Raw genomic sequence first — 27,284 nt, forward strand, 5'->3', positions numbered from 1 at the left:
GTGCCAACAGTGTTCCCAAAGCCAACCTGTAAGCTTGTATTACATCTCGTTCCTCTGATCTACCAGGCCTATTACTCTCACGAACAGCATTAGATCAGTTTTATGCGATTTAGTGTTACTAAAGCCTTCCTAGACTGGCCGTTTTTTTATCTACCAGTGCTTAGAAATAGACTGTTCAATAATTTGTCACAGAATCTTTCTGGATAGCATATTTAGGCTGCCTAATCTCTGCTGCACTGTCACGCTCCTGAATACTGGGCAAAGAGTCTTTCCTGCAGTCCTCTGACACTTTCCTGCAGTCCTCTGCCATCCCAGCCCAAACACCTGCTGAAGAACAGGAAGACTGTTTCAACCAGTCCCTGATGTTCCCCAGGACAAATCTCCCCAAGCTGTGCTAAGTGAATGCATCCCAGCTGTGTCAGTATCCCTGCATTCTCCCTACTGCAACCAGCTCCTGGTGTCAGGCTGAAACTATGTCCTCATAGATGAGGACCAAGCTCCATGTCCTCACATGTTGGCAGGGTCCTGGCTATGCCCCGCCGCAGAGAGTCAGTGCTGGAGGCTGGGGCATGGCTGAAGGCAGGCAGTCGCACAGGCAAGGGCATCATTGAGTCTGACGGGAGAAGCAGCCACTGCTCTCTGCCACCTGCAGCCCTGTGGAAGGCCAGCAAAGCTATTCATAAGGCAGTTATCAAACTGTCATGGTTTGGAGACTGGCATTTAAAACAAACCAGCACAGATTTCAAGTCATTATAAAATGCCAAGCAATAAACATCAAGGTTTGGGAGCTGTTGCCTCTGTACAGTAGGACGGGGATTTTCCCCAGTTTTCACCACTTGCAAACTGAAACCTAAGTGAGGGTCATTCTTAGCGGTGGTCGATAACGAAGAGCAGAGAGGCACCTAGGAACAGCTTTCTCAACTCTCGCAGATGCTCCTGCTGGGCTCTGTGCCTCCAGTAGGCCTTTCTGTGAAGTCTAACAGGTGAATCAACGAAATCTTTGGAGATGCAGCCTAAGTAATTTTTTTGCTCTCACCTGTACATGCAAGCAAAAAAGGCAAACTTGGTTCCTGTGTGCCTGAATGAACTAGTTAACCTCAGTAGGTAGGTTTCACCAAAATGCCGTATTTCATAACATGGAAGAGCAATAGGTCTAGTAATGAAAAACTGGCCTGCGAGCATCTGTGTGAGAAACAATTCCTACAAAGCCACTAACAACAGGAGTTTAAATTTACCACTTTGACTTTGCACTGAAACCAAATATTGTGCTGACAGCATCATCTCACCTGCGACTCAGTAGCTAAGGGATGCGAGTGAGCAGTAGTGTCTTCAGGTAACTTGATGCACATCTTGAGGCTTAGAGCCCACCATAGCACCCTATGATGGGATGGGAGCTGCAGCAGGATAGAGGTGAGGGCTCAGACCCTGCAGGGCAAACCAGTGTCTTCCAGGCCAGCTTTACTCCCCAAAAGCAGCAGCTAGGGGAGAGAAATGCCAGTGCATAGAGACCCTGGTGGCTGGGGGAGAAGGCAGGACAGCCCAACTGGCACAAAGTGGAGGCAGCAGTCATTCCAGGGACTCTGCCCATCTACCTCATTGAGCTTTGACATGCCATCAGCCCTTGTTTTAAAGCAGACATAAGTCTGCCCAGCAGTCCATATCAATCTCAAAGATTCATCAAGGAATAAGAAAGAGCCTTTTAGGTTTTGTGGCAGAAGAAAATGAACAGTTTTACCGGAAAACAACCACTTATGCTGTGAATGCAATTTCAAAGCCATTTTAAAAAGGTCCCTACCCACTTCAGCCTACTCAAAGGTCCTTCTGGGTGACAGCAAAGGAACATGCATTCATTTAAGGTATTCACACCCCAGCAATTGCGCCGGCCATGGTGCAGAGAGCCAGGAGATGCCTTGTCCCAGCCCTGCAGTGCTAGCAGTGGCCCCATAAGGCATGGACAAACTCCACAGGCTACTGCAGAAGGGTAGGAAGAAAGACTCAGGCACAGCAGGGACATCTGTAGCTATGAGGGTTGACAGTCCTGACTGCCATGGGCAAAAGCAATGACTGATGCTGAGAGGTCTGCCGGCACCTCTGATTCATGCCCTACAGGGAGAGACAGGATTAGGTTCAAAATACCCAGTGAAATATTTGCAAACCTGGAAGGTTTAGCAAGCCTCTTATCTGCAAAATCTTTCATGCTTTTAAAAAGATTGGCTTTTGCTGACGGTCAATGCTAAATGGGCAGCAAGTCTCTGCAAATGGCTCTATGAACACACACACATGCCAGTGCTAAACAAATATTTCTCTCCTAGCTGGGAAAGGATGAGTAACAAGAAAACAGGCATTTCTTCAGCATCTTATCCTGTAAGTGAGATACAACGGGAACCAGGTCTTCAAGACTTCTCACACAAAACAGCTGTTCAGTAAAATATGTTTATATAAGCAGGAAAGGGCACACTCACTTCCTGAGCAGCACAAAGCATTAGCTAATTTCCTGAAGGTTTGGGTTGTTTCAAGTATTTCACATCTTGAAAGGTCAACAGCTCCAGTAATGGGGAAAAGCCCTGGAGCACGTCTGAGTAGCTTTCTCTGCAGAGTGCATACTTGGATAGTATTTATCTTTAGGCTATCAATATTTACTAAAGATGGTATAACATCACCTTGTTCTTGCTGCATTAGCCATGAAGGACACAGATTACAAAAAGATGAAAGCAAATGGACACGTACTTAGTGCATGCTCCCAAGCCTGTTGTAAAACCCCTGGGATCCTCCTTCTCACACAAGGACATTTCACAGTGTCACAGGGTTAGAAGGTAATTCAGGCTGGAAGTCTCTACTCCAGTCTCTACTCAGCCCCAGAAGTCTCTACTCCAACCTCCTGCCCAAAGCAAAGTCAGTTGCAGTTGCTCAAGGCCCTACCCAATCTGGTTTTGAAAACCCGCATGGACAGAGATGGCACAACTTCTCTGGGCAAGCTGTTCCATTACTTGACTGCCTTCATAGTGGAAGTTTTTCCTTATATCCACTCCTAACCTCTCTTTTCAACTTATTTCAGCTGTTGTGTCTTATCATCCCTTCATGCACTGCTGTGAAGAGCTTGGCTCTAACTTCTTGGTGACCTCCTTGTAGGCACTGGGAGGATACTGCTGGGTTCCTTCTCTAGGCTGAATCATGATGGCCTGACCATGCCGTTACAGCCATTGCATGGGGCAGCTGTGGCAGGATCGAGCCATCTGGGGACACTTATGATGTGGGTGTCTTTGGCTTTTTTAACAGGGGTAACAATTAATGTATGAATTCAGCACAAGAAGGCATCCACATGCCCAAAATGAGCCAGACATGGAGGTCTGCAGCATTGCCCCTGTACAGCCCAACCTGCCAACACCATTTATTTACTTCCTTAAATAAGGAAAAGAAGCCCAAGAAGGAAATTTCAGGTATGATTCTTGCCTTTACATGTTTCTTTTTTTTCTGTTTTAAGCATAAGTTTGAGATTGGCTTAAAGCAAACTCCCAAAGACAATTCCTGCTGAATGCCGCAGCGATTGAATTCTACCCCTCTCCCTTTCTCTGCCCTCTGTCCTTATGATAAGCTGACCATCATCTCCAGATTTTCTGCACCCTAAATATAAGAGTCCAGGCACCCAAATTCACCTCCATATATATATTTTTTTTTCTGTCCAAAGCAGGTCTCTCATCCCAGCTAGCCTTTTTCTTCATGCCAGGATTTTAACATTTACAGTCTAAACTAAACTAGCTATCCTCTAACCTCATTTTATTTCCATGCTAATCACATCAGTATCTGCACCTAGGTCCCTGTAGGAGATGGCCTGGAGGGAACACAGAGCTGCTGCCAGCCAACTGAGCTGTTTAGAAATAATGGAACTCTCCACCTGTCTGCTTTAGGAACCATTGCGGTGTCTTCAAGGAACGTTAAGTGTCATCTGAAATGCAATCACAGAGTAAAACTGCAGTGGACTTTGTACAATGATGGAAACCAAAGCTGAATACTCTATAGCAACCACTCTGACTGCATCCAGCAGAGTCTAGCTTCCATAAAAGCAGCTGGCTGTCCAGTCCTTTTAAAATCAGGCCACTTATTTAGGCATCTAGTTATAGAATTGGGAGGTTTTTTCCAGGCGCTGTTGGCATGGATGTGCATGTCTCAGTGATCATTTTATTTTATTTCAATTTTCATTGCAAATCAGTTATGCTCCTTCTGAAATAAAATGGCCATCAGGCAGAGCAGGAGACTAAGGAAATTACCCAGATCATGATAAAGAGCAATAGTAGCAGTTAGTATCCACTGCACCAGCAGCAGAACATGCACACTCAGGTTATTTATGAAGAGGTGGTGCTGTCTGAAGCAGATGCCCAGCTTCCAACATACACATTTTACCATAATACCCCTGATATTTACAGCTTTTCTTAAATCCCCACCTCCTGGATTCACAGGGATTGAGAGATTCTTAGATTCCAAAACGCCCCAAATTCCAAGGCAGTTTTAGGAGTTAGGGGTCTGATACACACATTTTGGACCCATAGCATCAGCTTGAATAAGGAAATGTGCTTTTCAAAATACAACAGGTATCCCTTTAAGACTGCAATTAGGGCCTGATTTTAAAATCACCTCCAGGCAACCTTCAAGTTTTGCAGGCATAATTATGTGTGGATGCAAAGCTAGAGGCTGTTTACGAACAGGAGGCCTTTAATGTTTTATTTTCTGGCTGATGTCCTGTAGTTTTCTGTATCCTCTTAATGTAGATTTTTTCCCAGCATTAATGGAGACTGCCCTTTGCAAGGCGCTGAGTTATTCCCAAGAAGAGCGCTCTGCTACAAAGTGGAATATGTTTAGGAACGAGAAGGCTGTAAACAGCTATTTATTCCACTTCCACTGCAGATCTAGAAGGTTCTGTTCAAAATAGAAACTAAACTATGTCTCAGACACACCCTGCTGCAATCATCATGGCTAGTGGTTAACACAAAGGCCCAGGATTTCTACCAGCATCAGTCCCGGACAGCCTACTTCAACGGGAAGGCAGCTCTTGCCTGGACCTTTCCTGCTAGGCAGCGCAATTCCAGGCTGCTCCTGGCTGATGGCCACCCTTCTCGGAGACTGGGATTAAAGGCATAAAGCAGAACTAGATCCTAGATCCAAGGTAGGATAGCCAAGGTGAGATACCCTGGGTGCAGTGCTGCCAAGTCAGATAGTCTTCTGTCTTATCCAGAGCCTCATATGAACTCCAGGCTCATGGATGTTGCAGCTAATATGACTCTGCAACAACACAACTAGAGTTACCACAGCAGCGTCTAGGACAAGCTAAGGGTGGGATGGAAAGATCCCACTGCACAAACTCTTGCCAAGTCCATAGGAGCTTCTCTACAGCAGGAGAGGGTCTGACAAAGGACCTGGCCCAAGTAAGCAGCACTCCCTAGAGTGAGAAGCCTCCCTAGAGATGAGCTGTCGCTGCAGAAACTTCACCACATGAATAAGAAATCCAAGTATGGCCAGTGTTTACACTCTATCTGGTCATGCTGCACAGGAAGTATCGGTGCCTGCAGATATCTCCATCCTCTTACCCTCAGTTAGGTGCCAGGACACAGGTGGGGTACTCGCAGTTCTAGGCACCGCTCACCCCAGCACTCCATTGAAGCTGTGAATGTCACCAGCACCCTTGCCAGGTTTGGGGGCACATACACAACTTCACTTGTGGAAAACAAGTCAGGGGATGTTTAGCACTGAATGCATTCATTTCATCCATGCAGGTCCTTCGTTCGGTATATGGGAGAATGGGGAGAAGCAGATCCATGAACAAAGGGCCCAATCCTGACCCTGCCTGCAAGGGAAGAGCACCAACATTGCTTTCTGCAGCCTGTGGCATCCTGAGCTTCCCAGGGAGACCAGCTGTCCCCATGAAGAGATTTCTATTGCTTAGGTTGGGAGAGATAAATTCACAGCCTGAGCCAGTGTATCAGTAAAATGAATTTTTTGCTATAACATAAAGGTTAAACTGCAATAAAGTTGCCAAGGCATCAATTCAATGATAGAGATATATAAAGGCCATCTTTTTGCTGGAGTAATTCGGCCAAACTGCACAGACTTTCCAATTTATACCCGCAAAACATACAGCCCATGGTGACAGAGCAATGTGGCCTTACAGTACAAAACCAGTGTTGACGGATAGCTATGTGCCCTAGCTACTCGCCAGGCCCAAATTAACCACCTGAGGTACTAGGATGGATGGCTAGGGGCAAAAATATAACTGCCATCATCTCAATATTAGGACCGGTCTAAGTATTTCATTACCACATCATTACTCTTGGAGACGGCCTCACACAGTGGGAAAATGTTGATTTTATTTAATTGGAACAAAGTTCTATTGGCTGACCCTGGGCATATTACTATAATTGATTTTTTAATATCAATATAAGTATATAACCACTTTATTTTATTGCTTCTTTATATCTTGGAGGTTCAGAACCAATGTCCTGATGTCAGCTTGTACAAGGGGTGCTCTGATCTGGAGTGTCATCTCTCCATCCCCAGAGGTGCACTGGTTAATAAGCTGATTTCACATAGAGTGTGTTAAGTGTTTTTCTCCTGGCACGTGCAAGCTGCACACCTGCACTGACGTGGTCAACACGAGAGCAAGCAGGAACTTGCATGCATTTGCAACACCTACCTTAACAAAGCAGGAGCAGCACTGAGAAGAAATGAGCAACTCATGCCCAGAGATATGCATGCCGAGGGCAGGAATGCATAGGAAAAAAACCTGTGCTTTCCTCTCTGTCCTCTGAGTACCTTCATCCCTGGAGCAAGAGAAGCAAACTAGGACTGCAGGGAGGTTTGGCTTGCTTATGCTAAAGGTTAAGGTGTGGGGGGGTGGCCCCCCAAAAGCACCTGTGCTTAGAGGATAGGGCCCACATGCATTCCTGATGGGTTTGTCAAGGCTGCAGTGAGATGTGCAGCTGACCCTCAGCATCTGCTAAAAGCCCTCTGATTTGTGACTTAACATCAGCTATTTGCATAATTGCGCTGTAACTGAAAGATTTCTGGCCTTCTCGCTCGTAGGGTTGTAGTAGACCTTAGGGGGAGAAGGAGTAAGGTTTCCTCATCTCTGTTGCTTTGTGACTTCCGTGTCCTCTGTAATCAGACTGAGCAAAAAGGAATTAATAGTTTTAGGGCCTTGAACTACCAAAATGACCCTGCCATCCTGAGGCATGCAGCTCAAGCAAGCTGCAGCCAACTCAACTTGTCACCATGGTGGATTCCTGCCAGTGGGGGATTTGCAGCTCCCTGACATGCTTGGCCAGAATTGGGATGACCCGTCCCCATGCTCAACCCTAATCTCCCTTGACTTTCTTTCGGCTCAAATCAGAGCAGTGTTGCTCCCAGCCTCTCACCTTGCCATCAGTGGTGACTGCAGCAAAGACCGTGGAGGAGTAAGGGGACCATGCAACATCCGCTACAGCAGAATTCAGGTCATAAATAAACATCGGAGTCCTGTAAAAAAAGACGCAGGGAGAAGAACTCATTTAAACGTACTGCTCTGGAAGTGAAACATCGAGCTTTGATGATGCAGCCTGTGTTGCTCCAGACCAGCTGCAGAAGTGGGAGATGGGGTATTTCTCTATGTCAGATACCAGCCAGGGTCTGAGCCAAAGGCAAATCAAAGCTGGGCATCAACTCAAATGGGTTGGGATTGGTCCTGCTGCATTGAGAAGAAAGGTAGCATGTTTCTTTCTTTCTGAAAACATTTTGAAAGCTTCCGCTCAACACGCATGGCAAGATGGTTAATAATCTCTGGTTAATCATCATATGGGAAAAAGGGATTTTTGGTCTCTGGACTTCTGACAACATTGGATATTAGAGCAGTATTGGCAACAGGAAATATTTGACTCTGACTGATTTACAACAAAATCAATTTCCTGATTGAAACCAGACATTCCTCAACCACTAATCCTGAACTTCATTATGTATTTTTAAATATTCCAATTTTTTTTTTGCCTCTCTGGCTCTGAGGAGGTATCTGGCCCCTTGAGGCCTTAAGCAAGTCCCTGACATTTTTCGGTAGCATTGCTCCAGAAGAATAACCCTGCCACAGTAGGTCCTGCCTGAAGAAAGCCAGGTCCAAAGCAAAGCAGTCAGGCTCTGTGCTGAGCTGCACTGTTTGGCAAGTTCCTGTGGCAGCCGATGCTAAATCTTATACCTCATACCTGGGGAATACAAATCTGAGTCATCGGCCCCCAAAAAAGAGACAAGAGAGCAATTAGCAATACCAACACCTAAGAGGGAAACTGAGACTGGGGTATGAGCAGAGTCCACGTGTGCAGCTGGCATGTCAGGCTGGACCTCCCCATCCATGCCAAGACCCAGCAGGACTTACTTTATGGTGTGATCCCAGATCTTGACTGTCCAGTCAGAGCTGCAGGAAATGAAGACTTTCAAGTGGTAGGGATTCCAGCTGACTGAGTCCACAGCCATGTGATGGGCCTCAAACACATCCAGAAACTGGCTTGAATAGCATTTTGAACACTGCAATGGAAAGAACTAGTCAGTAATCAGAGCTAGACCTTCTTCTCAAGTTCATATTCCTGCAGAAAGATGCCTCTGAATACTTGTACGGCCTCCCAGGCTCTTCTGGGCTGCCTGGGAAGAGGTGGCTGGTACCCAGAGGTGCTACAGAAACTAAACAATTTAGCACATGCTGTTTCACCCCACTTGCAGGCAACACCAAGGTCCCCTCTGCAATACACAGAGGTAGGAATTGAAGCTGTCTGGTTGGATTTAAAGCCAGCGCTAGGCCCCAGAGCCCATTCTCCACTCCATTGCCTTCCTGCCAGCCCAGGCTCCTGCTGTGCCTCTGTAAAAGGCTGTCGGGGAAGGCAGGGGAAAACAGCTGTTGTGTTGCTCTGGAGCACACAGCACAGCGCACATTTGAAGTGTTACAAGTAAACCCTCCAGTAACAGTGCTCTCAGCACAAGAATGACCTATCCGACCCTTTGGTTCTAAGCATTTTGGGAACATGGTGAAAGTCGCTTCCCTGCCATCACCCTGCAACTGCCTGCTCTGAGAGCCTGCCTTTCACAAAGCTTTGCAGCTCTTTCTCTTGTGACACTCGTGACTTTCTGGAGAGGTGTGAGAACCACAAGAGGCTGGCCAGCACTCAGGCACGTCCCCAATGGGCAGGTGGGCCAGCCTGCACCCCAGGCAACAGCAGCATGCACAATGGGCAAACCCTGCACCTACAGGCAAGGGTTTGGTCAGCAGCATCACAGCTGCAGGTGCTGCTGAATGGCAAAATGTAGGATGAGTGCAAGAGCCGGAGGACATTTGGAAGCCTTGGAAAAGTCACTTGGTGTGTGAGCTCTTGAAGCGGGGCAGAAATCACAATCCACTTGTCTGCACGAGCAGAACACGGGACTCGATCCAGACCCTGTCAGTTCTGTGCACACAGGAAAATGAGGTTATCCTCCCCAAACCTCCTCGCCTCTGGTGGGACTGGAGGCTTCCTTCGTTCACAACAAGGACCTCATCTCACAAGCAATGTCCTCTTGGTTGTGTTGTCACAAAGAAGCTTTATCCACACAGCAGGTTGGGGTCAGTTTCAGGATTTTCTGTCAATCTGCCTTGGTAGTCACTACAAGGACTTTTCAGCACCTTTCATTACTCCCTAAGAATGCAACAGCACATCATCTGCCCGAGCAGCAGGATTTCTGCAGTGTTACATGACTTTAATTCTTGCAAACCGAAGCTCTAGCTAATCATAAGGCTTAACTGTTTATTACACATGACGCTCACTGTCTAGGTAGTCAGACCTCTTTTCTTCTCATGCCCTTGTGCACTGGGGCAGGTACTGGATTGAGGGTGCTAAACTATTCACACAGCAGCAGCTCCTGCATCCCTGGGAGGCTTGCTGTGGTAGGAAACAGAAAAAAGAAAGTGGCTGGTGTCCCACTGAGATTTACTGACAGTGTCTATAGCTTGCTAATAGTTTGGTGCATACTCAGTCTCTGAGTTACTGTCCCTGTGTGTAATTATGGGACTGAAATCTCCTTATGTGGCATGTTTCATAACTTTACTTCATAATTCTTAATGTTCAGCCACCAGGAAAATTGGTAGTTGGCTTGTTTTGAAAGTCACTTTGCTGAGAAGAGACAGAATGGGTCACAAGTAATTAACACAAGAGAGAAGCTGCTTTATCCATCTGTCCTTCCAAGTATGTGGACTTAAGGTCCCTAATACCTGACGACTTTGAAGAGTGAGATCCTAACCAGATTTGTCTGCATACAACAGAACTGGAATGCTTAGCACTCTGTTTCTAAAGCCTTGTTGGGGCTGAGCCCTTAATCAGTGCAGCTCTCTAGGCACTGGTATGGGAGGCCCGTCATGCTCTGGGATGTGCTGATCCACCACGCTGGCTTTGCAGTCTGCAAGTCTGGCAGTGAAAGGGATCTATGGTATTCCTATGAAATCAGCAGTAAATAGGGCTCTGTAGGTCAGATATCCAGCTGTGTCCCTTGTGAGAAATGAACCCTGCATGCCTGCTGTAGCCTAAAGCCATACACAGTGCTCTCGAAGTGCCTGCCAGTCGCACACCATGTTCACCCCAACCTTTGGTATCATCTCTGATGAGCAAGACATGGCCATGTTCTCCACAAGATGCATTTTGAAGAAACACCAGAAACTTCAGAAAAACTCAGAAAGTAGTATGACTTTAACAAATAAAAGAGTTTCTGAGCTAACTAGAACTGCTGGCAAAGTCTTCCCCTACTATTCACTCTAAAAACCCTACAGTTATTAGACACATGTCAGGATGAAAACAAAACCACTGGAAAATGTGATGCCTAACTCCTGACAAGACAGCTTTGAAGAGGATGAGTAGATTCAGGGAGCAGGAATTTGTGCAGCCTGTCTGATCTTCTAGAGCACTGCTCCAATTTGCTGAGAGTGTTTTTCTCCTATTTAAATGGTGGTAGATACATCTGAATAGTAAATGGTATTTTTATGATGAGACAGGAAAGCAAGAATGCGTCTATGGCAATACAGGAAACCAGTACAAAGATGACGGGTGACAGGGCTACAAAATATAGGGGAGGAATACTGGGAGGAAAGGAGAACTCCAAGGACACAAAACTTACAAATAACCTTCATTAACAGCACTTCAGTTTATGCTAGACGTTAGCCTGACACAAAACTCCTCCGCATCCATGGTGAATAGATGGTTATTAGTGTCCTTAAAATGTAGTGGGTTTCTTTAGTTCACTAACAGAAACATTGTGACTCTAGGCAGTACAGAAATAAAAAAAAAAGAATAATCTTTTTCAAAGGAGGTTTGCATCTAGAGACAGGAAGAGTACTGCCCAACGCTGGTACGCCCTGGCAGATCAGGACACCCAGCTGCTCTTCAGAAACTACTGACACAAATGTGTCCCATGTTGCTGTGGACAGCTGTTACCATCAACACCAGAGGGTCTCCTTGGTTTTTGCTCAGTGCCTTCTTGTAGAGAACTGTAACAGAAGTGCTAAGATTTGTAGAAAGGCTTACAAATAGAAACAGAGGCACGTGAATGCATCAGGAGAAGCAACAGAAAAAAGTAAAAGAAAGAAGCTGTGTTAATTGGTGGCAAATGCAGTCAGTCAAGTGACAAGATAACCAGATGGAACAAATAGAAGCCCCAAAGATAAGGTGGTGAGAAGATGAGGAACAGAACTCAAGCCATAAAATATCCAGACAAGGAAAACAACTGACACAGCAAGACACAGCAGGACTGGACACTGTGGAAAACAATCTCTCCACTACTAAAGGGTCACAGGAAGCCAGAGCCTGTCCAGAAACCAGTTTGTCATCATCATTTAAGGAAAACCCAAGAGATGTGATAAGGACTCAACCTCCAGCATCCTTTGTCATCTGTATAACCACAAGAAATTCTGCCCTGATCATACAAATACAAATGTCCTGGTGCTTAGTATGAAAGAATGAGTATGAGTGAAATCAGTTTTGTTTAAAATTAGAATCACCTTTTCCTTCTATGCAGTCTTGCACTGAGTTTTATTATATTCATTTGTTACACTCTCAAGGAAACTGCCTAAGACTGAATCAAACCCCTCTCTTACATGAATATGTTCAAATCTCATCACAATTTTTCTGTTGAAGCCCTGTTTATTCAGATGTAATTCTGACCAAAGAGTTGAAGCCAGAATAATGTTTCAATATGAATCTCAGAGACCATACTTTTTGATACCAAAGCTGAACAATTCCTAAACAGCAAATAAGATATGCAAAGAGGCAGTTTTGCGTTACAGAATCATATTAATGCAGAAACAGTTTGTCCTTTACGATAAAGGGCAATAGATAGGTCCGTGTGTAATTAAGATAATGATTTCTTGGCTTCAGAAACACTATTAACTAAGCCATTTAAAAAAATTCACCGTAATTGTTCTGCAGCTAGAGAATTAACATATTATCATGCTATTTGTGGGCATGCCTGGTCTCTGAAAAAGCACCTCTCTGAAATTCACTTTTCAATGTATTTAATAAATAATCTAAAATTCGGCCCATGAGGAGAGCAGCCCATGTTTGATCCCTGACTCATACAGCATGTAAGGAGTCTGTCCCTCTCACTCCACGTGCAGTGGCAAGGGCACAGAGATGCGAGCAGCTCCCTCCTGCTCAGTGCAGCCCCAGGACCCGAGAGCTGCCCGAACAGCAGTGGGAATGTCCCTGTCCTCAGCATCCGAGGGGAGCAAGGCTCTGGAAGGCAGTCCACAGGTAGCTCCAGTAATGGATTCCGACGTGCAGTGTTTCCATATAGGGTGTGTTGAAGGTGCGTTGTAGTCCTTCAGAAATGTTTGGAGCAGCAGTTGACCCCAAAACTTTTGAAACTGCTTGTAGCAAGCTCTCGGGGGACACTAAGGGTGCAAGCACTCTTCCCTCTGTTTTTGTGGATACTGTGGAGGCCTGCTTGTGCTAAACCAAAGATTTCTCTTCCCTGTGTTAGCCCATACAATCTGTTGGAAGATTGCAGCTTCCTGTTCATGGGAACACCTGAGCTTTAAAGGGCAAGGTTGCACAATGTGAGTGTGGTCACACTTTTCACTAAGGCTCACAAATGCAGGAATGTTTTGTTGCTTACCAGTAACCCCAAAATCAGCCTTAGCACAAATAAAAGAGAAGATTCTGTATAACGGTATCTCTCTGGATTTGTCCACCCAAGAAGTGGTTAACATATCTGCGTGGCTTGATGGCTGGGATCACTTCTTATTTTAAAACTCCATCCTAGTTCTAGTTTCACTGAAGATCATCCAAGGCAGGAACACCTACAGCTTTGTCAATGCAAACGCTGCCAAATTCTGTTCCTATCCACTGCTCCTCCGCGATGGATTTTCTTTGCTATGTAACTCAGTCAGGACATCAGCCTGAACATTTCTTCTGAAGGGTAACTGACGGCACCTACCAAACATTGACATCCACTGTCATACTCACTGGCATCCATCACTCACCTAAGCACAGAGGAAGTTAAAATATGTGATTAAGGAATCACTGTCTTTTGATCAGCTAGACACAACTGTACCCAAACAACTTGCAGTACAATACCCAGGGTACCAACTTCCATGAGTGACCAACCAACTCACAACATCAGCCCATGACTGAACAGATGCTTTGTATACTGAAAGCATCAACAAAAAGCCATTGCATCTACCTCACTGCTCATCACCCATCAGCCCAGCCCCCCCAACTTCTCCCACCTCCCTTCTGCACCTGTCTTGTCCAATGCAAGGGAGCCCTACTCAGAAATCCTCCCTAGATACTTCCTGGCTGAGGGAGAGATTTCAATCAGCATCATCCCTCTGGAAGGGATACATATTTGTTAAGTCTACCTTGCCTAAATGATTGATATTGATTTCAAAATGTGATTTCCTTTGGGTTCTTTTTATCTGTTTTGTTTCTCTTTTGCAGGCAGGACATGGGGAAGGAGCTTACAGCATCCTCTAGGGATGGCTGGATGGATCTGCTCTGCGTATAAGCCTTCTGCTGATGGTCCACCCCCTACACTGGAGGGCTGTGGCTACAATATTAGCAAAGCCCCAAAGCCAGCTCGGAGGAATGCTGTGCAAACAAAAGTTATATGAGTAAGTACTGGCTTTATATTCATGATTAAATATAGCAGAGCTCAAAACTTCATATTTTTAGCTTGATTTCCTAAGAAAACACAGCATCAGTGTCCTGCTGTCTGCTTGTCTCTTCTCCCAAACAACTTTTGACCTCACTGGCAATTTCAGACAAAGCTAGCTGTACACAGGACTTGGCAATATTAAGGTCTTACACATACTACAAAAAGGGATAGCCGTAGACTAAAACATCTGGGCAGTGCCCCCACCCCGGGAAGGGCAAGCAAAGCTTGGCTGCTGCCCTCACCACACCAGGTGGTGCTGGGCATCAAGTCGTCAGGCTGCAGGAGGGCACTGGAGGGGAGGTAGTCAGCACTGTCTGCAGAAATCAAGGTTTATGGCATAGAGGTGGGATCACTCAGCTGGTGACTGCAAGCAGGTGATCAGAAGGAGGAAGGATTACAGTAGATAGTGAGGAACTGGAGATAGGAGGGCAAGGAGGGTAGTGGAACTGGGGAAAGCATATGGGATGTAATTGTGGAAGGGAAAGGCTGTGGGACACCAATCTACAGGAAACAAGGCTTCATTAGCCTTACCGCTCACGGGATAACAGGTCTAAAAAGGAAAAGGGACGAGATTTTTCCTGCCATTTCCCCATAGTCATGAGGACAGAGGATCAATGCCTTTTAACTTCTGCTCTGATCATAGTCAGCACCTCACATGCACAGCTGCAATCTGCAAAGCATTCTGGGATGCAGTTTGCATGAGAAACATTTCTGCAAAAAAAGGTCTTAATTGGGTCGCTCTCTGCGACCCTCTGTGGCTCTGTGCTGGTCTCAGGCTCACTGCAGGGATGCAAGGGCAGGACCAGGCTCTGAAGTTGTACTTTGTTACTGCCTGAGCAAACAGTTAAGATGATGAACCTGAAAGACAAGCACAGGTCAGGGGATGTAAAACAAGGGACAAAGGAACCATTCTTACCTTATAGATCTTTCCCTCTTCAGTACCAACAAGAAACAAATAGTCTATCTTTTTGTGAAAATCAAACGATGTCCCGCAGCCTGTTAACATAAAAAAGGTCCGTCAGACAGGCAATTGGTTCATCCGGCCAGCACATGCTCCCTGCCTATGGTACACACACACTAACAGCATTTTCAGAAGCAATTTATTAGCCAGAAGCTCCCAAAAGAAATTAGAGACACCCCTTCTACAAATCCTTTCCAAGCTGTGCCTGTCCCCAGGACTTGCCATTTGAAAAGCCAACTCAGAGAAAGGGGAAAGGGAACTGGAAGAACTGGAAGGGAACTGGTAGAACAGATTGGTCTGGGATTCACTTTGGTAAGAATTTAAAATGCCTGGTGTAAATGTAAGAGTTGTGAGGACCAGGCCTACCTCCTATTGGGGAAGAACAGATCTTTTCTGTTTGTTTAGCATTCACAAAAATATAAATGGTTTCCCATGGACAAAAGAGCCCACCACATCATACCTCCCTGTGCCCTTTTCATCCTTAGCTCAGAAGCCATTTAGCAGGCTCTCTTCAGTAAAGCCAATAGCGAAGGATGTGATTTCAGAAGAAATCTTCTGCCAGGCACAGAAGGATCCCCTTAACTTCAAAAGCCATGAATTGAGCAACATTGTGAACTGTGTTTAAAACAGGTGTCAACCACAACAGGATGTGACTCCCTGAAATTTTGTGGCTTCTGCTCCTGAGGCAGATGCAACGTCATCCAAGAAAGCCAATTCACATGGTGGTGAAAGAAAATTTCAGCAGGGTTCTTGAGCAAAAGATGGGATGTCTGATGAGTGCCAGAGCAATCTGGGGCTGTTGACATCAAGGACACCCAAGGCAATCAGACAGAAACAGGAACAAGCAGACAAGCTCAGAAGCGCATAGTTACAGAGAACTTTCTGCAAAGGCAGCTGTCTTAAATGTTATGTCTTAAACGTTAACAAAATGTAGTCCTCAAAGGAATTGCTAAGGTCGTTTCAACCCTGTAATACTGTCTGCATTTTTAGCATTTAAATAGATCGTTAAATATTCAAGACAAGCCTTTGAAAATCCATTTCCCAGTAACACTAACAAATAATCCCAAGGCCCCTGGGAGTTCTGCAGTGTGCTGCTTTAGCTAGTCTCTTGCAACCTATATGGCAATGCAAACCTTCTCACAAACAAATTGTTCCGCAGTTACTAGCCTAGAAACACAGCAATCTTTAACTGCAGAGCAAGTGCCTTCTTCAAACCCAGGCCACTTCACAGCGAAAAGCAGGTGCAGCAGGATGATTAGGGGATTCCTCAAGACTCTTTCTGTAATCCAGGATCTCCTGAGTTTACTCATCCCATCCTATTTCAAACACAGGATGGTCAGGATGAGGGGATTCAGCCTAGAAGAACTGCACTGTTTCCACCTTGTGTGGAAGGAGCCTAACATAACTCAGAATAGATGCTGTATTTTTAGAGAGCCAAAACCCAATGAGGCACATCCCATCACTGGCTGGACAGGCTGAGCACCCAGGAAAGGGCAAAGGTTGCTTTTCATCTTGATTTGGGCAGTCCAGATCAATGTCTGGTAGGAAGAACAAAACTGACTTAGTATTTGACAAATACGGTTTATGCCTGTGCCTTGTCTGCATTGGGATAACCCAGTAAAACGGACTTTTTTTTTAATTAATATTCATGTTTTTCTGCAAGTAAAGGCAAGATGTAACCAGCAAAACTGGACCCAATTAGCGGCCGTTGCTCCAGACAGACTTTGCCCTACTACATGATGAAAGCAAGGAGGCGTAACCCTTCTTTAGCTCCTTTCCATCTCAACATCGCACTACCAATTTAATTCCCCAGAATGACTGATTAGAGGCTTTGTGTCAGTAATTAATCAGCATGGCAAGGACTTGGGCTCCTACCAAGCGTTTGCAGCTGCAGCCCCTCTGGCCCCTGCATCGTTGTTCCCTCTACTGACAGCTTGATGACATCTGTATGAACCAGCTCATTCTGCAGGCAGAGGAGATTCCACATGAATAACAGGCTTTACGGCAACAATACAGAGACATTCAGTACTTTGAAATGGCAAATTTTATGGAGGAATTTTAAAAAGCTGTCCAAAAGTTGCTTAACGTTTCATGCTCACAATTGGCAACTTGCTAACACGCTGTTTTACATAAAACCCCCAGGAAACTGATGCTTTAGTGCACGGGAACTGAGAGCCACTAGTACATCACCCAGACACATGCCGCTGACCTGGAAAGCTTTGGGTTTGGGGGCAACAATTTTGAGTGGAGGTTGACACTGTCAGCTTAAATCATTGTGTTAAGTGAAATCACCCTGCGTGGTTTAAGATGGGTATTGTACATTATTATAGAGCTAACTAAAACCCACACTAATGAATAGTAACTTACCACCTTGCCAGTTTTTGCTTCTTATCATCTTCCTATCATCCCCAGAGCAGCCTCAGATCCCAGTGCTCACAACCTCACGGGCTCTGAGGTTGAAATAACAACAACATCTAGCAAGCAGCTCCCCAAGGGAAAAGTGCCCAATGTTGCTGTTATCAGCAGAGCTCTAAAGAGCTCTCATTGAAGGCCACAACATTGCTGTTCAAAGTGTCGTATGAACACAGGGCAAAAAGACTGTGTCCCAAAGAGTTTACAGTTGGGCTGGGAGACAGAAGACAGATGAAAATAGACACAATGTGGGTGAGTATAGGAAACGAAGAGAGGGCAAAGATCTGTTCTTAGACTAGCTTTGGGAATTAAAATACCACTGCAGAATGGAGTTGGTTGTGAATATAAGAATACCCTGGGGCTGATAAAAAGAACAAAGAACTAAAGATTAAATTAGTGAGCAGTGTGGGTTGAGGACTGGATGTTTTCATGAATCTGCAGATTTCCCACTGGAGCACTGTGAGAACAAAACATAACTTCTTAGCTCAGTGCATCAAGCTTTAGTTGGAGCTTCCCTAAGCCCACAGCAGGACTCAGGTGGAAAAAGATTCTGCCTGGCAAAGTCAATCCCAGGGAACTGTGTTTTAGGGAAGGCAGGAGAAGACCTTGTGAGCATCTGTTCAATACTGCAGTTCAGGGGAGACAGTGTTCTGTAAGACATTTTTATCATATTTTGGGGGTACAAATTTACAGAAGGATCAAGAAAGATCAAAAGCTATAAAATGATGTACTGCCTTTTCACTCATTTGCACTGCTGCATGCCCACGTGCCCTGGCCTATTGATGGCAGTTACTGTTCTCTGAGAGAGCAGCACAAATCAGGACAGGCTACCGCAGCCTGCAGTCCTACCTTCTGTTAGTGACTCTTCTTGCAGCATGTGGGTTACATCAAGTCAGATTCAGTGGGTAGAGGCAGGAGTGATGCTAAGAAAGGGGCCGTATATGCTGGTGTACGTGTGCAAGAATTGGACAGGGCAGTGCCCAGAGCATCCTGGAACAGAGCATACTCCGTGTGCCTCTCACTGCCCACCCAAACAGGAGTGCTGATGGGCTGCTGGGAGTGCAGTCAGCACATGCTGAGCAGGCTCCCAGGTCTGCCTGCTCTCCAGAGAGCATCCACCGTGTCCAAGCCATGGCTGGTGGCCACATGAGTGTGGTCTGAAGAGCAGCTTTGGAGCTGCCCACAGCTGATTATGTTTATATACCCAGTGTGTCTAGCAGAGGTCAGACATGTGATCTGGGCAGGCCCATAGATGTGCTAGCACACTTACTCTTTGTTAAAGTAGAAAGGGAAACCACATGAGATGATCCATCTAAGAAGGTAAACACCTTTCTGCAGCTTTTCTCTGAAGACGCCTCCCAGCACGTCCACCTGGCCTCTGTGGGCAGCTTCTGTAGCCTCTTGCCTTCACAAAGGATCTTACTTGTGCAGACTTCCCTGTTGTGTTGCTTTTATTTTGTACCCAGCTTTGCAGTCTGGAAAATGCATCTGTTCCTGAGGCTGTTTGTCGCCAGAGCCATTCACGTATTCCTCTGGGTAAACAGACTGCCGACTGTTTGGCCTTCCAGGAATACTGAACAATAATATGTTGCTTCTGCCTAACAATTGTAAAGCACTTTGTAAGCATTAGTGGATTAGGCCTTCCAGCTGCCTGTTTCCCTTTAGTTGTTATTACCCTCAAGCAATGAAGGAGGCCCAGAGCTGTTCAGTAATTTAGCTCTAGGTCACATAGGAAGCATGACTGCTAATCAAACCCGGGCCTCCTTCAGGCCAGTGAAGGAGAGAAGCAGTGCCAACTGATTCCTTGATGTGGCCCTGACAGCTCTCCTTTTTGATAGGCAATGTGTATGCCCAAGGTGTCAGAGTCATCCAGCTGCAGAAGTCTTACATCCTTCCTCATCATTTTACACCTTCATGATGGCCCAAAACCAAGCCAAGATGATGGCCTAAGCACACACAGTTCATGTGCTGTCTCATGAAGTTTGTTCAAAGTGACTGTGCCCATTTCTAACAGAGACAGCCACCACAGTCAAGGCAGATCAACTGTCCCGAGCTAATATTTGACAACTCTTCTATCCAAATTTTGAGTGTGGCTTGCCAAATATCCAGCTGAAAATAAGAACGAATTTATTCACTTTCTGCTCTCAGCTTTGGAAGTGTCAAACAACTATCAGTATTTGAAGAAGCTTTACTTCTGGATAGTCCTGTCAAAAAGATTAACGAAGCTTTCTTTCATTTATTCCCTATTTGCACTACGGATTTGCAGAATAGGAGACCTCTGGAGTCTCTTCAACTTTATTCTAAATAAAACCCAGAGATAGCTCTTTTGTAAAACTGGAATTCAAGCAGATTTCCCATTTCTCTTTGCTGGGTACAAACCCTCAAATTGTAACAAAATGCCCTTTTCATTCTGTTTCTTGCTTTTCCTGTTGAATCTCCCTCCAAAGAAAGAAACTAGACAGCACCTAAAACTGCTGTTTTCCACCCCTGCCTGCTAAGTACATACTAGCTCTGGCAATTTCAGAGGTAACTTCACCTGAAAAAAAATCTTAAAACAGTGCTTTTCACATGGGTGTGGCCAAGTTTATAAGAGGAGTGCAAGGAATAAGTAGAAATAAAATTCTGCTAAGCAGATGCAGGTCTTAGAAGTCACACCAAGGATGCTTAAGTAGATATATCTATGTGCTCAAGGGACAAAAAAACCTCAACAGCTTATGATGTGGCAACACAGTTAAGCACAGATGAATCACTGAAACGTTGCAAAAGACCCTCTACCAGGTGAGCTGCCTTCAGAGTCCATCTGCAGACTCTTAGGTTGTCCCAGTTGCATCATTTCTCTGAAGTAAGAGGCTTAACCCAGTGTTTCTTGCCTCATAAGTGGAGCAGGATGAGCACACTCGGTTACTGGGGCTAGCTGATAGGTGTAACCTGCCCAGTCACCTCAACTGGATGTGTTTAGCTGCAGGTGTGTATTACCCACTTCAACATAAGTCTTTTGGCCATTTCTATACAGGGGATAAAACATGAGGTGAGTGCTGGGACAATGTTAGCTTGTCCCTTTCTAGGGAGCTCTGAGAGCTATTGTGGGAGATGGACTTGGGACACACTTGCAGGAGGGATTTTTTTATCTACAGCAGCATGTATCAACCTAGGGAAGTTTATAAAAAAGAACTTAATAATCAATGCCATCTGCATGCACCTACTGTGTTTATTAGAAGAGGCTCCCACTCCTGAAGTGAACATAAGACTAAGATTTACATATAATGCTAGACATGAATCCCCACCCGTGGCAGCAAGGACTGAAATTTTCAGAACAGAGAAGACTTAAGCAGCTTGGTATAACAGTTTGAAAAAACGAGCACCTAAGGATGTAAAGAAATTTCTTTGCTTGCTGGGGAATAATGGGACAGCTGCTTCAAACTCATATTAAGAGCTATTCAATTATTTTTTAAGTAAAAGATCTTGAAATCTTCGAAATGCAAAATTAAATAGCTGATAGAAAAAACACATGTTGAGAATCAGAGACATAAATCTAAGGGTCATTTAGGGACATTAATCTTAAGTTTCTATCAACATATGTGTTCCAAAAGAAAAAGCGATCAAAGGCAGGGCATGCAAATGAGTTAACAAAGGTTGTCTTGACTGTGAGCTGGCAATGTCATGGCAGGGGGGAACCCTCTGGCTGTCTGATTGCATGTTGCCATCCTACTGAAAATGTGCGTTTACTTTGTGCTATTTTGGCCACAAGGGGAGAAATTTGCATCTTCCTTCTTCCATTCTGAATTGCAGTCTGTAGGGGAGCATTTTGGGGGTGAGAGTCATGAAGCCAGGGAATAAAGCAGATTATTCTGCTCTGTCTCTGAATGACCCTCCTGGGACAAGGAAAGTTTCAGAGCAAGGACCCGTCTTGAATTTCTTCAGCTGCAAAGCAAGAAAATGATCTCTCGTACTCAGGCCCATTGGGTGCTACAGATGCAGGTGTGACGAAGGTTAGGTCCTGAGCAAGGAGTAGGCTGGTTCTGCTCATTTCGGAGATGAACATGGAGCCCCAGGAGTGCAGCTGAGACTGCATCTGCACTCTTTTGCTGCCACTTCTTTTCAAACCTGGTTCGTTATGAATAAATATAAAACCAATGCATCATTGAACTTTGGGGAGAATTGGTTATAATTTGGCTGGGAAAAGAAATAGCCACCTATTTTTTACCTTAACTAAAGTCCATGAAACAATCCGCCCATCCGAAGAGACAGAGAAGAAGTTCAAATTGTTGTCCATGTCATCCTTCTGCCACTTGACCTTAAAACAAGAAGAGAGTCTCAGTCAGCACAGGGCACTCAGCATTAGCAGGACAGAGTCCCATGCCCTCAGTGGGGTCTTCTGAAATCCTTGCTGAAAAGCAGCTGGTTTCCATCCCAGAGGCGCAATGCTGTTGCACAGCATGTATGAACGCACTTAACCTCCACAGGCAGTTTCAGACTTGCCCCTAGCACTTCCATTGCTCACTTCCCTGCAGGTATGCTGCAGAGCAGGCAGAGCCCAGCCCGTGGGGAGTCTGCACCTCCCCACAGGCATCTCCCCCAGCAGCAACAGGAGTATTGCCATCAAGGATGGGCCTTGTGAGGTGTCTGAGCTATGCAGCACTCTGCACTACAGCACAACACCATCCCAGAGATCCCCAAAATATCTCCAAACACCACCAGCAGTGCTGCAGAAAGGTCCCCAAGACACCCGAGTACATCACTGACCCTGCCCAAACTAACCCTTTCCCATTTGGCTAATTAGTCCAAGTCCAGTGCCATATGGCTACCCTTCAGCTGGACAACCTCAAATTAGCTTTCTGTCCCTATGTGGGGTGCAGACAAGCCCTTGCAGTGTGACATGGGTCCTTGGGGCACTTCTGTTTCAGAGAGATGAAAATGTCTCCATTAAAATTGAAATCCTCCCTACACCTTCAGAGCATCTGTCTGCCTGGTAAGGAGATTTGCCTTTTGACTGTGACAGCTCAGCAGGAGAGATTAGAACTCAGATAAATGGCTTACAGTTTAGAAGAGACATTTCAGTTAGACCAAAAGCATTAAGAACGCTCAATTTTCAGATCTGGGAATTCAATCAGACTGAAGGGAAAAGGATGACTTGTCACTGGGCCTGTCAGCACACACTCCTGTGGGCATCTGTCAGTTCAGAATGGGGACAAGCACTTCAGCATGTTCTGCTGAGGTTTTCAAAGGTATATCTGTTCCTGTCCAAGCAGTGCAGCAGATACATTTCCCTAAACATCATCCCATAAATGTGATAAATGGGCACGATTATCCTAGAGCTTACCAAATACTCTATCTATGACCAGCTATTTCAGAAAACAAGCAGCATTCTCAATACTTTAATTACACAGACTGGGTATTGTGATGATACTTCCTTGGGAAAAACAGTGTTAATTCTGTTTTGTAAAATTGTTTGTACCATAAAGTTCTGTGGAGCAAGAGACTCGCCAAAGATTAATTAATCCTCTGGTGAACAGGTTTCCTACCTAGAACACACTATTCTGAGGAAGAAAAAATAAAACATAAAAGGAATCCATCTGAGAATACATCAAAATGCCGGTTTCATGTCCGTAAGATGCAACTGAACAGTCTCAAGTGACATATACCTTGGAACATCCTTGCACGGGAGAAATCATAAGTCTCCAACTAGAACCACTTCTGCTATTTGGCATTAAAGGAATGGCGTAATTCAGTATGGCCCAGAATAAAATGGCTAGCGATAAAAAGACAGGTTCAACAGCACATATGGATAACAGTGATTTCCAAGGCTGGCCATGGTGCACAAAATGTGCAGGGTATATTTATTCCAGGAACATCTCCCTGGGATCATAAGCTACTGCTGACAATGATGGTCACCAGCAGCTGCTTCAGATAAAGGGGCTGGTGTAGTGAGTAGCATTAATTCAAAGTGAGAAACGCAGAGTTCAGGGGGAACTGGTTATAAATACATGCTCATACTGGGCACAGAAAAAGGGTCATGTTTCCAACCAGAATTTTATAAATGCCGCTCTAGAATTGTCTGACAATAAGATGTTTTTATTTGAGTCTGAGCTGTCCTGAAGTCTACAGCCACCATCCAGGTTGCTGACACAACGCACACAAGTAGGATCTGAGCTGGTCTAGACTCTCTCTGTAGGGAGAGTCCCAGCTCGCCCCCTGTCAGAGCCTACGTCCAGGCACTCATTATTGCAGCTGAGTTCCCAGCTACACTCTTGCCAAGTACAGGGGAGACATTTTGCACTCGAGCTAGAGCCAAGTGACAGCCCATCACACCAGTGGGAGACACATGGATGAATGTTCAGCATCTGCAGTCCACCCCTATCAACCTGTGCAGACACAACTTCTGAGTCCTCATGTCTATGCAAACACATGTTGCAGAAACCTCGTCTGGAGGTGACCAACAATGTAAGCACTGTCATGAGCTCATGGGTTTTTTTCCCAAGCGAATTCCTTTCAGCATTCCCCATGCAACGAGCTTTTCTCCAGGGTTTGCCCACTCCAAATACCCTCTCCATGATGGAGATCTAGTCAAGTTTTCTATTGGTACTCAGGTGTCACAACTACTTCTCTTCATCCGTTACACAGACAGGTGGAATTAACAGCCCCCAAAAGCAAGTAGGCTGATTTTCTTGGGGGCCTCTTGCTCCTATATTCAAAGCAACCAACAGTACCTGAGTTAGGTACATATTGTAGACAGCTTGAACACAGTCCCACAGGGGCATCAGGATGTGCCCTCAGATGACTGTCAGCAGCTCTCAATGACGTTAGCCTGAATTTCAGAAAACAGAAGTTGGCACTTAATACTTTCAATTTTCCTTCAACACCTCTGACATCTTAATAGTGTTTGTGATCTTTTTTCTCCTGATCTCTGAATCCCATGAACACTTATTAGAGTAATTAGCCTTCATGATACTGCAATCAAATCGGGCGTCTGCTCAGAACTGGCCTTTTCTCTGCTCCCAGAGGCCTGTGAACATGGCACAGCCTCCCATCATTAGCGGTATCCATGCTGTGCAGGTGGGGCATTTGACGAGAGAACCAGGCAATTGTGTGTGTAGTGGCAAGGAGTTAATTCTTTCCTGAAGCATGTGATAATCAAGAGAGGATTTTGGCCACATGAGACAATTTACAGCAAAAGTTCAATTATGCTACAGTAAGAGTAAAGAACCACACGAGAAATGAAAGTGTGTGTAAACAACAGAAAGGAGACAAGTAAACACAGAGGAGCAAGTCATTTGCTGTGCCAGATCACAATGGGACCTGTCATAAAATCAAGGATCTGCTGCAATTTTTTCAGTGTGATCTTTAACCTGGCTGTTTTTGCAGTGCAAAATTAATGTGTGAAACTCATTACTGTGAGAAGAGCCTACTGCTTTTTAATTTTTGTTCCTTAAAGACTGTTTATTTATAAAGAAGTTGAGACTATTCAATCACCTATTTGTTCATAGAAAAATAAAGATTAGAACCTGCACATTCACTGCTATGTACAGCAGGTTAGCAGGGCAATAATCCATAGATTCCTAGCAAGGGAACACTATCATCCCTGTCTATGGCAGCTGGTAATAGCTTCTCTCCAACAGGAGATTAGAGACCATTTATCCAATCTGATTTGGAAATTCCCATGTTTCTGATGTCATTCCTACAAAAGAAATAATGCTTGATCAGTTTTCATGGCACGGAGGCTGTTAGTCTCTCACACAGACAAAATACAGGTCAAAATCATCCCAGCCATGAGGCTGCCAGAGGCAGGATTTGCCTGCCTTTCTTGGAAGGTGACACCTGCTACTGCAAACACAAATACCCCCGGCTGGCCCTCGGCTTGCCAAAGCTCAACTGCGGGGTGCCACATGCAACACATGCACATTGACTGACGAGCAATTCCTTCTCTTTCTATTAATCGTCCTTCAAGGAGCCCTTCGCCAGCATTGGCATACCATGTCCCTGCTGACACCTGCCCTAAGTGAAATAGAGCATTTTGGTCATTCAATACCTAAAAAACCAAACAAAGTCTGCCACAGGTAGAGTAGAGGAAAGACAAAGGCATTATCAAATCCCCATGCTACCCTTTCACTAACTGGCCAAGTGAGGTGCTCAGATGACTCCAGCAAGCAAACAACTCCTTGAGCTGCTAAGGAAAGTCCCTGCCAATATGACCTGGGGACAAATTCCTTTCATTGCCAACCTGGCGATCAGTACAGTCCTTGGCAAAGTCATCATGGCAAGGCAGGGTTTGGAGGGACACAAAAGTGATATCTATTCCTCTCTGAGGCAGGATCAGACACACTGCTACCATTGGTGACAATATGCATAGGCTGTTCTCACAAGTCTGCAACAACAGGCACTCAACAACTTCCCTGTAGATATGTCAGTGCTTAATTTGCCTTATATAGGAAAATTCCTTTATCACAAGTCAAGGCAATTACTCCTTACCATCTCCACAGTGGACACAGAGAACAACAGTTTTTTTCCCTTTTTATAACAGTCTTCAAATGAGCAAGAAAACGTTTCTGTGTCCTTTCAACTTTTTTCCCAACCCAACAAAACCAATTGCTTCAATCGCTGCTTCCAGTTCCTGCTTTCCAAGGAGGAACCATTCCTTTTCTTACCCTTCAGTCCCCCTCTGCAGCAGCAAACACACGGTACAGGGCCATTCCTAGACACTAGCAGAGAGGAGTTACAACCTCTTCTGTCTTATATTCCTGCTAATAAATCAGAATGACACATGGCTTTGTGCAACAGTATTGCATTGCTGACCATTGACGGTGATCTGCTATACTCTCCCCTTCTAGCACCGCGCTGCCTAACCAGTCATCCCCTGTTTTGCATCTGTGCATTAATTTCTTCTTTCTAAACATAGTATTTGCTCATGTCTTTATTGGATTTAATCACATTGATTTTGGGTCTTTCTTCCAATTTATCAAGATCATTTTGAACATAATCATGTCCTGCAGAGTGCCTTGTCCTCCCAAGGGCGTTTCCCTATTCTGTAATTGGAGTTGTTAATGAAAGTATTGACCAAAAGAAGGTCAGAACTGACAGCTGGAGGGTCTCACTTGAAACATCTTCAGAGTATGACAGCAAGCTCTGTATCACTGTTCTTTGAGCACACTGCCTGAGCCACCTGAGCTGCCTCTTTACGATGATTTTACCTAATTCATATTTCTCTGCTTTGGTTATAAGAATGTCACTGTGTGAGTCTGGATCAAAAGCTTTAGTCAAGTCAAGATGGATAGAGGTGATAACTTTGACTGCCTCACGCTTCTCATGCGGCCCATTTCTCTAAAACAAAAGAAAGAAAAGAAATTATACTGGCTTGACAATTTATTCCGGACAAATCCATGTCATCTTCTCTGAATCACCTTATTATCTAGACATTTACCAATGGTTTTGCCATTTGTTCCAATGTTTATCCAGTCATTGAAATTGGTCTGTCTGGTCAGTAATTCCCTGAGTCCAATCCTACCGTTTTCCTCCAGATATTTTTCACTTCTTCCAGCCCTTTGAGACCTTTTCCATGTTCATGGCCACGTTTGTCCTACAGGGCAGAGTGCAGCCTGATGCACTGCTGTGCTATCATCCACATTTTGCAAGTCCCTGTGGCTGGCTTAGGATGCCTCTAGCCTGGGTGAATTGTCCGGACAGTGGGCTCTGGGCTTTGGTACCCTGTCCATGTCACTGTCCCTCCTGCATGCAAGGA

General features: G+C 45.1%; 1 protein-coding gene across 1 annotated transcript in view; it reads right to left on the reverse strand.

Moving 5' to 3' along the window:
* Positions 1–27,284, reverse strand: part of DNAI1 (dynein axonemal intermediate chain 1) — a 162,938-nt gene that overhangs the window by 40,142 nt on the left and 95,512 nt on the right. The window contains exons 15-19 of the mRNA XM_054186993.1: positions 21,756–21,845; positions 17,015–17,102; positions 15,095–15,174; positions 8,387–8,535; positions 7,404–7,503 (exon numbers count right to left, since the gene is read on the reverse strand). Coding sequence (XP_054042968.1) covers positions 7,404–7,503; positions 8,387–8,535; positions 15,095–15,174; positions 17,015–17,102; positions 21,756–21,845 — 507 coding nt within the window. The remainder of the gene's footprint in view (positions 1–7,403; positions 7,504–8,386; positions 8,536–15,094; positions 15,175–17,014; positions 17,103–21,755; positions 21,846–27,284) is intronic.

This window comes from Rissa tridactyla, chromosome Z (assembly GCF_028500815.1).
Source record: "Rissa tridactyla isolate bRisTri1 chromosome Z, bRisTri1.patW.cur.20221130, whole genome shotgun sequence".
Lineage (NCBI taxonomy): Eukaryota > Metazoa > Chordata > Aves > Charadriiformes > Laridae > Rissa > Rissa tridactyla.